A 13121-nucleotide genomic window follows, 5' to 3' on the forward strand; every position below is an offset into this window, starting at 1 on the left:
ATAACTATCGCTACGACCATAAACGCTGCTAAGCTGTTAAGTGATATCAGACTGCATAAAGCCCACGACAAACATCGCTTTCGCGTCTCATGCGAAAGTAGATCACACACGACATCGACAAACTTACGATTCTCGATACAAACTCGGTTCATTGTTGCCAGCTTGAAAACAAAGCTTTTATATCGAAACGCCAAAACAAGATTCTGCCGTGCTGCTGTGCTTTGTGTTGCGTATTAAGTTGTTTAGCCTATTTTTCTTCGTTTTATTTTTTAATTAGTCTCAAAGCTGTAACTTTTTAGTCACTACATAAAATGATGTTCTTACAGCGAGTAACCCCTAAAAGGGAGCGCGTTCGTGGTTCCGTTCCGACGACAATCACAGTTACAAGGTAGAGGCAGCATTCTAGGCAGATGCTTTAGCCTACAAGCCATAGCACCAGCCTCATTAGATTTGAGCAAAGATAGACAATTTAGAGCTGAACTCTACAAAGCGATAAGCGATGATAAAAACTTATCTATAACGTTTGTGCAGAAATATGATGCTGAAAATAATGACACAAAACCAATTTCTGTGTTACACCAAATTTTATTTCCACAAAACTCACTCTGGATATTTCAAATCACAAAAATCAGCAAATCTAAAATATTACAGCAAATTCACCATTCAACATAATGCAGTAAATATTTACAGTATTTGAATAAACATGTCAAACAATTATAATTATGACATCACTATTAATTTATGTACAAATATAAATCAATTTTATCAATGAATTAGTAAATCTGTAGATGGCGCATCGGGTTGAGCGTTCGCTCGATGTCGCAGAAGTCCGCGGTTCGAATCCCGGCCACGACGCAATTCTTTTTATAAAAGTCAATCGTAGTGTGGAAGAAATTTTTATAAAAACTGAGTAAATAATGTATTTCTGTTTAAAAATGAAACCTACTTACCATTATTACGTCAACAGTGCTTGCGCGGAGTGAGATCGTCGCCAAAACCAACATCAACTCGCAACCGCTATAAATTAAAAATTTGGTTAAAAATTGAATTTCTGTGCAAAGTTCAAGTTGACACAAACATGACAAGATATAAAGAATACCGAGCCATGAAGCTGGTCAAGGGCGAGTTGAATTTTTTGTTTCTCGCTCGAATTTGCGAATCTTCCATCTCCGAAGCAACTATACATGCACAGACATTCTCCAATTTTAGCGAAAAATTCTGGTCCTGGAATGTCTTTGATTATGTTGCCAGTGATGTCCAACTCTTTTACCTGCAGATGAAATGTTTGTAAACTACAACCTGGTGTATTGGTGAAGCTAATATATTACTACATACAAGTTAATATTACCATTAATTGGTTAATAACTAACCAGCACCATGTGGTCAGATTTAGGCCTAGCCTACTGGTCCAACACAAATTCTTGGTTTTTGAATTAAATAGAAATAATTTTGAGCGGCCAATTAAAACCGGTATCGAGTATTAGTTGTAGAAACAAATCCTGATAATAAGTTTGCAAAAATATTTTCAGTTTTAAATAAAATGAAACTTTTCTGTTGACCCAAAAATTAACCGGTACATGCCAGGCTAAACCTGATCCAACAAAATTTTGTCATTTTTTCGTTAAAAAGAAGGAATTTTAAGCGACCAAGTTTATCGCAGATTCCACATTCCTTGTAGATTCAAGTAATCACTAAATCGTCGCAAAATTATTCTGCAATTTTATATAAATTAGCACAAAATATCCGACCTACACTGCCCAGTAATCTCAACAAACTGCCTTGAAAAATATCTTCGTACTAGCGATTATGACGTCATAAGCACAAATGTAAACAATTCATTATGACGTCATATGCTGTTCTAAGCAAACGATAAAAAGTTGAATAAATCGTCAAACCTTTCCAGGCATCTCAGAGATCACCGAAATTAATCTTTCCACATCATCAGGGGAAAAGCAGATGTCCAGACCAAGCTCCTTTAACTCCTTTCGTTGTTTTCTTAAAACGTCACAAAAGATCGCGGCTTCCGATGATGACAATTTAAATAGACTCAGATCCAGCTCTGTTGGAAAGCGCAGTGACGCCATATTGAAGAGTTCCATGTCGCTGGATTCGTTTAATTCGCATAAAAGCGAAATATATCTGCGTTTGTCGTCACCTAAACAAACATAATAGTTAATTATTTACCGGTTGTAGTTCGCCGCGTTATAGAAATAAATTTAAGACGGAAATTTTTCATGTTTAAGCAACAAAGTCAAGTTGAACGTGAAAACTTACTTTTGTTTAAATTATCTGTTTGGGACGAATTAAAAAAAGAAGCAGGCATTTTAAACTGAAGATAAACTTAATACAACAACCAGAATTGATCTAAATGACATGTGGCCTATTTAGCCGGCAAATATTTTCACCAGAATTTCCGGCAGCCTACTAAGCTAGACTCTGTACACTAGCACTGGCAATATGTTTGCAATAGACATGTAAATTACAAAACTTACCTTTACTTGGCCTAGTAGGCTGCTGTATTAATCTACCAGTGATTGGGTGGAAATATTTCCCGGCTAAATAGGCTACATGTCATTTCAATCAAGTTTCACAAAATATTATCACACAAATATTTTCACAGCACCACCAGTCTGCCAGCAGCCTTACTGTACTAGGCCAAGTAAAGGTAAGTTTTGAAATTCAACGTAAATGTTTGTTCTGCTGCACATGATGCATGTCTATGGCAAATAATGCATAACATGCACATGCAGTTTATTCATTTATTCGCAGATTTAGGACAAAGTCAGAAAATAAACTTACCTGACCAACCCTGCAGTTTCTCAAATCGTACCAGCTGTGACTTTAGTGCTTCTATCCAAATCCTCCTCTTCTCAGCAATATCTGGAAAAAAATTATTATCAAGCTTAATACTGACAGGTGACAAATATAGTCTAGGCCTAGACGAAATAGCTTGCAATAAAATGTAGGCTAGTATACAGTGAGTTGTACTAATTTTAAATATCGCACATTTTTTGCATATAGCCTACTTGCTGTATACATACAATCAAATTTTCATTTTTCTGACTGACTGGCTGCTCATAAAACAAACAACTATTTTATGTTTTTGATGCTGATTACTAAAGTTTGAAAACACTATTTTCATCAAATTTAATAAACAGTAGTCTTCGAAATAGGCACAGTATATATATTGCTAAAAACAAAAAAATGGGTTGCAGTAATATTTTTAAACTGCATGTTAAGAGCAGTTGTTAGAGGATCTTTTATTTTATAACGGTTTTATATAACAAATACAACGCATTGTTCTAAATAACAAGCAAACTGTGCATGAAATTACATGGATCACGAACTGTCAGAGGTGGGCAGTCAGTACTTTGAAAGTACCGTCTGTAACGGTATCGGTACAGTACTTGGCAATAAAGGTTCCAACGGTTCCGGAATTGGTAATATTTCAAAATAGTAGTCAGGTACTTTGCCAGTACTCGGTACCGAACTACTTTTCGTACAGTGGATCATGTTACAAGTGCAACTTTTGCTGATATTATGGCCCCGCTAAAGGTCAAAAATATGTGAACTCACTCTATGCGACTTTATTAGACATTCGGAGATTAAAAAAGAGCAAAAAGCACTAAAATTGAAATCAAGTTTCAATCAAAATGAAATTTTAAAAAACAAACTTCTGAAAACCTTGAAGTAATCATTTTAGAAGTTTCAAGCACTGGGACCGACTTATATTTCTCGAAAAAAGTAATTCAGTACAAGGATTCTGTACTGTTCTCTAAAAGAACCGATCATATGGGTACTGAATAAATTACCGCGATACAATAATTTGGTACTATAGTACTGTTGTACGCTGTACTGCCCACCTTTGCAAACTGTACTAAGTCTTGCTCAATAACCGATGTTTGATTGGTGGGGAATCATCTCTGAGGCCGTGTAAAAACTATCTTCTAATACCATATTAGCAAAGAGAATTGAGCGAAATTATTACACTGCATGTTAATGCAGTAGACTTTGCTTATTATGACTCTCTTTGGACCAAACCATTTTGGTCACAACATCGGAATAGTCACAACAACCGAAGCTGCAAGCCTGATACAGCGCCATACACCAAGCAGTATCGACACAGTCAGAAACAAATTGACTAAACTTTCTAAAATTTCATACATTTCTTACATGATGCGAAAGAAAACTCACATGGCACAGTCATTCCTGTCACATTGCATAATTGACAAAGAAACATTGTGGGAATAAAATTGAAAAAGTGGTCGTAATACTCAAACACTGGTCATAATAAACAGTGACATTTGTATGGCAAAATTTGGGACTATATCAACATGGTCATATAAAGCGGGTGGTCATATTAAGCCGACTTTATCGCATATAATTGTGTAGCACACCATATGGTGGCTATCATTTTTTTACATGAGTTGGTAGGGGCGGCCAGTGTAAAATAACACAAGTGTTAGCCTAAACCATATTTCAGCTATATTAATTTCTGTTGGCCGAGACACTAAACAGAAACAGGTTTTGCTTGCTTTCGTAGTAGTGCTGTAATTGCTTTTGTAATAATAAGGAGAGGAGTGCTGAATCAGTTTATGAGTATCAAAACCAAATTTTTGAAAAAAACAATCGAAACATTGCGACCAAACCATGTATTATAGTATTATACAGATGACTGTAACAGTGCGTATACTCCAAATTAGTTTATTCTAATTTTCTGCTAGTATGTTTAGTTGTGATTTTCAGTGTCAAAATACTTGTATATAGCAAAATGGCAATATAAATGATTTCCTGCTGTGACACAGAAACTTGTAAATTAGTATTTAATTTGCAATGCTTTTTCTCTATTTTAAATTTGATGATATTTATATTCTTAGAATGACATCTCCTGTGCAAAACAGCTATTGAAGTATTCCTGAACTCAACCTCAGAGACATGCGCAACAAACACGATGTCTATAGTAAGGAGCAACCATACCACGAACATCACATGCATTTGTGTGACGTGAAGACCACCTTGTGCTGTTTGCAACATGCTATCAAACTGCAACAGACCTGATTGAACTGTGTGTCAAACCAAAACTGATGAAAATCAATGAAAAGCCTTGTTTAAGTACCGGCTTATAACAGCAGTTACAATGCTGAAACTGATCAACAGTCAACCACTGACTCTTTCTCCAGTAACAACTACAGAGTGATCACATGATTTGGCAATGAACATTGTTTATATTACTGTAACAATGTTCATCATTACCCTTTAAAACAGAGTAAACATTGTATACTTGGCAGCATTTGCCACAATGAGACACTGACAAAAGAAACATTTCATACTACAAGTATATGTATATTTATTGTCAGTGCTGGTCTTAGGCCATTGCCAGTGATTTAACCAACTTGGGCTCCATGCTGCTTAGTACCAAAACATAAATAGCATTTCTTTGCGCAAATCACAGTGCTCTCAATTTGTTCTCGAAGTGTTATTATCAATGTTATTATTTATCTTTCTCGAAAGAGAATGTGAACTTGCTGAAAACATATCACAATGCAAAGCTTTGATGAGAGCTGATTTGCAAAGAGTTTATATTTGGTTAACATTGTTATGAATATTATTCCATTAAGTTATTTAAAGTTAACTTATATTATTCCATTAAGTTATTGGCAAAAAATTCCCACCATCAGTTTTTGCATTGGGTTCGTGCTTATTAAGGCCTGTCCTGTATACTGCACAGCACAAAAATGACAATTTATGGACTGACTGTGTTGAATGAGGTGGATATGATAATGCACAAATTACAGTTAATGCCACGGCACTTACAAACAATGCACGAAAATAAATGTACCCAATATTGAGCTTTATACCACCCAAATAGATTTGTGTAATTCCATTGATTCAAGTAATGTACAAAATGTTGTATCAATGTTTGTGTAGCAATTGTAATAAAGTAAAAGCTCATTAACTTGATGAACTTGATTTCATTTGCATGAAAATTCAAACAATTTAAGGCAACTTAAATTAATAAAATGCATGTAAACTACTAACAGTAACTGAAGTGTACCTTTGTTTCCCAGAGCATAATTAGTACTAATTATCTCAACACCTGAGGTTGTCTAACTCAATGCCTTTTCAACTCAAGATATGATTTTAACTTTAGCGTATCACATTTAATAACTTCAGCTGAAGGTTATACTCAAAATATGCAACAACAAATGGAAACAAGTGTTATGTGAGCAATTTAAGAAACTAAACTAAGTGAGACAAAAGCAGTTCTAGAGCTCCACAAGGCTAGTGTACTAAGCCAAGCATATCAGACTTAAACAGATATAGCAGTAGCACAGCAACAAACATGAGTGCTACATCTAATAACATCATCGGGCTGTGTAATAGGCTACTTCTATCCATTCTTACTGTTATCTGATAAAACTTATCACATCTATAATTTACAAAAAAGAGTCTTTGTAAAAGATGATGAATGAATGCAACTATTATACCCCAGCCATGTGTTTATGGTTATTTGCAGCCAATTTTACCAGCCTATTATAACTGGAAGTAGGTTGATTGGTCCTTTTACTTTGTGCTAATAGGTTAACCACTTTTCGATGTTATTATTATGCAATTGTGTTTAAGTTCTTGGACCTAAGACAACAATGTCCATAAAAATCATCAAAGCTTTGGTAAAATATGAACAGAGCTTTCACATTGGAACATTTCTGAAAGCAGTAACCTAGGAAATTTAGCTTGAACGTCATAACATCTATTATATGCAAGTTTTGCAGTTTGTTAGCCAGTATAGTGTGCTAAAATATACAGTAGCTTAAAATGTGGGCAAAGACAAAGCAAAAATGATTAAAAAGGATTTTGATTGTAGCTCTGTAGTTGCAACTGATATGAAAGTATATTTACCGGTAGCCTTACATAGGCTAACTACACAAACTACTCAGAAAAATATTCATATTTCGTTTTACATCCTACCAGATTCTTCACTATGTTTTGATACACTGAAACATGCCCTAAACTTCGGCAACTTTTCTTGGAATATTACTAAGTTTTAGTCAGACATAAAACGTAAGTTTTTTACACATATGCTTATTAGTTATTACTGGTACTTTACCACAAGTTTCGGCTTTAGCATTACCCTTGTCCTGTGGTGATGATGGGATTATTCAGACGCCATGTAACCTCCATACATCATTAACAGTGATAGTGTCCATCTTAACTGCGCAACGTTTACTTTTAGAGTATAACTAAAATTTAAACAGCTGTGCAAGTAGCAGTTACAGTTAACTTCATCAATTGCAGGTCTGGATCAGTTTGATACAAAATGAAAACAATGAATCGATCACGTGACTTTGTTGTTATTTTGATTATTTTCATCGTAACCATTAGAGACGATGTTTCCATCAAACCTTTGGATGTTTTAATAAATCTTTTGCTATGTGCTCTGTAATACTTTGGGATTGATTTGCAATGAAAATTAAATTATTAAAATGAGCCCTTATTTTGTATTTGGTACCAATTGAAATAAAAAAATTTTCTTTGCCATTATATTATTGTGATCTACGTTTTAGCCTTGGAGGCCACATTCGACTGTTTTATTTGTGGTAAATATCATCGTAATTGTTTATGTCTTTGCGACCACTTACCTGAGTAGAATTTTTGGTCACTTATATTTAAGGCATAAAATAAAATGAAAAAGATGTGATTAAATGGATACGTTATTGTAGTATTATTGTGGAATTAGAAGATACGGGGTTGTCAATAAAATGAACATGATATTGACAAAGCTTGTCAAGTTGGGGAAAGTGCAATAATATCATGACCCTTGCGACGGAATACTTCATCACCGATAGATACGAAACTCATCCAAATTTGTCAGAAAAACACAACCTATAGCTTTTTAACGATGAACATAAACGTAACTCAAAATAAATAAAACTTGCAATCGTACCTTACAAATTCTTCTGCAAAGTCCTATACAATTTGGTAATGCTCTAGATAACTTAGCAAGTTTCTGGTACCGTTGGGTGTTGGTACTTTTGAAAACTGTATCAAATTACTTTACAAAAGCATTTGCAAAATACTGTAACAAGAACAAAATGGTACAAACCGGATGATGAGGATGCCTTCATATATTCCTGCTGTTCTGTAGACCTATGTGAAAGTAAGGCTGATGACTGATGTTCTGGAGATGATATCTTCTCCTCTGCTGGCTTTTGTGTTAGTGAAATCTGCTCCTCTACCTGATCATCTTGTCTGAATAAGTCATAATTGCTTTTGTCTCTTTCATGTCTAATATGAGCTCATTTATGGAACAGCAAAAGCTTTTTAAACTTCACCTGTTTAAGCAGCAAAAACAACGAGATAACAAGAGTGAGCGTTCTCGCTGATCGTGCCCAGTTGCGGCAATATTGCTCATGCTGGAATCTGAAGAAAAGTTGATATTTTACAATTTTCATGTTTGAATAAGCTTAATAGTAAATCATAACTTAAAATGCACATTACTACTATCCTGATAATACCTTTCATCATATCTATGAGCAGACCGCAAACAAATCTCCTAATAACAGACCACTTCTCCTCGAAAAATAGCTCGTTTGAAACAAGGTGTTTAAACTTATCCATGGGCAGCTCATTAACGATGAACTTTGCGGTGAAAAACTCCTGATACAGTTGGTGGGCGAAGTAATACTTCACGTGGCCATCAAACACGCGGCTGACTGCCGCAAAATGGGCGTAAATGCCGACGACGATATCTTGTATCTCGTCTGGTTCAAGACCAACTGCTCTGAGGTCGTCACGTGTGATGACAACTGTAGACCTCATAGTGGCTTTGAAGGCCACTTCACTGAGCTGCAACACAATACAAGTAATAATATGGTCTCGTACATTACCACTATTTTAGGCAAAGAGAAACATGTTCAGTTCTCTCACCTGCTTTACTAATAAATTGATGTCTTGGTGTTTTGCATTGTCACTGCATCTGAGGTTCTCCAAAACTGTGGCAAAAACCCGTGTTGTGGTGCTGATTTTTCCAATTTGTGTTGTAGGAGCCAAACCTGCTGCTATAACTAACTGAAGCAACAGCGGGTTGAAACAAAGTGCAAAAACAATTTTAGCATTTCGGGAAAGATCATTCCAAAGCTTGTCGGCAGAAGCACCAGCATAAAAATAAAACAGTTTCTTCATACCTTCTAGGGGCAGATCACCAAGTAAGATTGTAGAGTCTGGACGTAGTGGAGCAGGAAGCTTGATGACACTGTGGGGTCTGGAGGTAAAGACGAGCTTAATGTCTGGAAGGAATTGTTTATTGCATAAGTTGGCAATGAGGTCTGGTACACTTTGGGGAGTATCATAGTCCACTTTGGGTACTTTGTCTTTAAATGACCACTCCGCCTGATCCAGACCATCAAAGAGTAGAAGACAACTTTTCTGATTTTTTTTGATCCACTCCCATGCATCCTCTCGAGTGCTGTCGTCTAAATCCGGATAAATGTTATCCATAATTAGCTTCCGGAAACTGACCTCTTTGCCAACTGGCATCTCCATAAATTTGTAATAAAGACATTTGTATTTTTCTGTTTTGGCTAATCTTTTGGACAAAGTCGTCTTTCCGGATCCGGGGTAACCTATGAATGCTGTAAAGCGATTGTTGGACTTCAGCAATTCTTCAAATTCAATGTCCTCATCCCGCTTAAGTGTATCAGGTTCACCAGTTGAAGCGGCAAAAGTTTCATGTTCTGGAACTGCCTGTCCGCAGAAATAAGATACTTTAGTGTACTTTGGATGGACAACTGGAATATCTTCTACTGAGACGTCGATTCCAGCTTGGAGACGGATGTCATCTTCACGGCGTTTATTTTGCTCTTGCAAAACCTTTCCAATGGCTTCCTCTCGCTTTCCGAGTTTTCGATGGTCTGATAAGAATACAGACCTTTAAAGCATGAATATTTAAAAAGGAAACTGCATAAGGTTATATATATATTTATAAATCGTGACAGTTGCAAAACGCACTTGTAGTTTCCTCAGCAACTACGGCATATAAAACATACATTAATGGTCCATTAAATACATCATTGTGTATACTAACCTGCTTTATTTGTATCCAAACATTTCGTGAGTTGCTGTTGTTCATTGGGATGATCTATGGAACAGTTAAAAAATAGTTATGTATCGTTGAAAGGAAAACTGTTCTTAGGAGATATTTTGGTTTTGGTTCCAAACCCAAATAAATACAAGCCATAACAGTGCCAAAATGCAAAAGCCTTGACTAAAAGTTTAAATCGATCCATATATAATCGGTGTTATGCACAGCTGCACTCTGTTATAAAACGATAGTATGATAATAATAACAGCAGTTTGCTTTTAACAAAAATTTGGTTTAGCAAATAAAAGTTGTGATGAAAAATCGAACACGCTATAATTACAAAATGTGTCAGCAGTTTTGTAAAATTTCCAATTAATATTTCTGGAGGTAGCAGCAGATAAAAGCATAAAAACTAACAGTAAGTAAAATAAAAAGAACTAATAACTAATAACAACAACTTCAGTTATTTTTTTAATGATAAAATGTTGTGATAACTACTTTTTCAACTTATGAGTTAAATTACCTATTTCTTGGATAAGCTTTTCAAAGTTATTCTCAAATGATTCTTTGCTAAAATCGTAGTAGAGTTTTCCCGACACCAAAAGAGCTTTTGATAAAGATTGTAAAAATATAAATGTTAATTTGTGGTGAAAGTTGGTGATAAAAATTAATTCAGTAAAGAATATCCAAAGGTAAAAATAGAAAAAAAACATAAACTTACATAAATGATTAGTTAAAGCAAGAGCAGAATATAAGAACTCTTAAAGTTAACATTGATTTATCGCCACAAACTTTCGTTTACTTGAGTTTGCGTCTTCTGGTGTAACAATTATGATTAATAATGAAAATAACAATACTAAATATAATGTTACCATTCAAACCTTAAGCAACATCCCATTTTGTGACGTAGAAATCAATTTAAAAAAATCAACGAGTCATAGGCATAAAAATGCGTTGAAAACAACCAAGCACAAATGAAAAGTATAATAAAAATGCATACCTGTCCAGCCATCCATTTTATAATTGTCTTGGGTGATAATGGGTATTATACGTTTTCTCTTGTCAGCGGCAAGTTTGACTTCCCTTTTGCAGTTTTCACTGAGTTTATAATTTTCGGACAGAAACATGAGGACCAAGTAAGCGTTGTCAACGGCTTCATACATTCTGTCATAAATGTCTCCTCTGATCTCGTCTTTATCAATCCACACTTTGTAACCAGCGGCAGAGAGTTCATCGGATATCTGCAAAAGTGCGAGAAAATTAAACTAGACTGTTAAGTTATGTTTGTGAGTAGCTAATTTGCAACTCTTCTACTTTCGTAATCTTTCTAAAACCAACAAGCGGTTTCGGTTATTAGTAATTTGCAAAATAAATCTAAGACGAAAACAGAACAGCGCATTTTATAAATTCCACATCATCTAAATGATGTTTTTGCTGATATTTACGATATGTGTATGAAATAAAAGTTTCTTTCTGACCATAGCACAAATTTTTAAATTAAGATACAGCGAAAGTGAAGAACGAAACTATGTATTTACCAAAAGACAAAGTTTGAATTTGGAGTTTTAAACATTTTTTGATTATTAATTCTATTAACATTTCGTGTACTTCGTTAAAACATGTATACTGAGAATATAAAATCTATTTACAAACCTTATGAGCGAGATCCTTTGAATCATTCCAGTTATAACTGATCATTATATGCTGGTTGGCTTGGTTGTCATCCTGGTGTTGACTGGTCCCAGGTCCACAAGGTGAATTTGTTGCTTGTGGATTATTAGGTTCTGAAATAAGATGTAATATTTAAGCAAAGATGCATAGGTCTTGTACCGCTGTTGGAGAAAAGAAACGCGAAGCACTTAAACAAGTAGCGACACATGTAAAATAATTCAGGAAGTGATAAGATGAAAGAAAAAAAATGTGAAACGATAATGAAAGACAATAAGCATTTTACAAGAAAACGTTGTACGGTCTTATAATGCTTACCTAAAGAGTTTATTTGTTTCTCTTTAACTTGTGTCGAATTTACATTTTTTAAATCACTGACATCCTTTTGCTTATATTCTCTGTTGTCTTGGTATTGTCTTTGATCGTGATGTTGGTATTGTCTTTCATCGTGGTGGTAAATTTTAGGAGCATAATTAATCATGACTGGCCCTGATTTGCGGTAAAAGATAAGATTTTCATCTATAAAAAGGCATCACAATAATATGGAAACATAGTTTGATAAATGCAACTAATAGGCTTTATCCTAAGTATTTAAAAACAATTGTGTGCTTACGTATTCAGGGACACAGTTTCATAAAACTTACCAACTCTGCTTTCAGCCACTTTGCTTGTAAGCTCAATCAACCCTGGATCAATTCTACTTAAAACATTCTGAGAAGCTTCAGCATTTTCCATTGCTTGCAAGACTTGATTTTCTGCATCTGCAGGCCCTGGATTTAAAGCAAAGGAAAAACAAAACTTTTATACCAAGTAATATATTAACAGGTTTTTATGTAATTACAGCCAAGTACGAAGACTTAATCATTTCAATCTCAGATTACTCACCATGAGGCATCCCCGCTAGCATTGAAACAGCACGTGATGTTCCAGGTTGTTCATCACTTTCACCTGATGAGCTCTCTTCATTGTTACCAGGTTGTACAAGTTGAGGTTTATCTTCGGTCAATCTTTGCTCTTCTGACTTCGACATACTTCAACGTTGCAGTAATTATCTTAGCTTAGGTTTTATACCTGGTCAAAATTGTTGATGACGTGAACTTGAAATTTAAACTTTGTTAATATAACGATTAGTTCTTTAGTCTATAACTCTATATAGTTTTATTTTAGCATTTTATTTTAGTTTTTTTTGCATTTTATATTTCAGTATTTTATTTTTAGTATTTTTAGTATTTTATTAGTTTATATATATATATGATGATTATATGTGCTGCTGCTGCCAGCACGAGCACGTCTGTGCGTTGCCGACGAATTTGAGTTCCTGAGCAGGCTTGTTTATGCCGAAGTTGCTGAGTAGCCTTGTTTCTTCCGGAAT

The 13121-nt window shown here is 34.9% G+C and overlaps 1 protein-coding gene across 1 annotated transcript; it reads right to left on the reverse strand.

The window, feature by feature from the left end:
• Positions 1 to 1889: 1889 nt before the first annotated feature.
• Positions 1890 to 12810, reverse strand: LOC143451655 (uncharacterized). The gene is made up of 13 exons (XM_076952357.1): positions 12635 to 12810; positions 12394 to 12519; positions 12068 to 12238; positions 11735 to 11865; positions 11082 to 11322; positions 10605 to 10688; positions 10085 to 10138; positions 8929 to 9911; positions 8517 to 8847; positions 8334 to 8421; positions 8105 to 8250; positions 2800 to 2880; positions 1890 to 2155 (listed from the first exon to the last, which is right to left on the reverse strand). Exons 1-13 carry the CDS (start codon positions 12777 to 12779, stop codon positions 1890 to 1892), a joined length of 2847 nt encoding a protein of 948 aa, XP_076808472.1. The 5' UTR covers positions 12780 to 12810.
• Positions 12811 to 13121: the final 311 nt, after the last annotated feature.

The sequence above is a fragment of the Clavelina lepadiformis genome, chromosome 4 (assembly GCF_947623445.1).
Source record: "Clavelina lepadiformis chromosome 4, kaClaLepa1.1, whole genome shotgun sequence".
NCBI classification, from domain to species: domain Eukaryota; kingdom Metazoa; phylum Chordata; class Ascidiacea; order Aplousobranchia; family Clavelinidae; genus Clavelina; species Clavelina lepadiformis.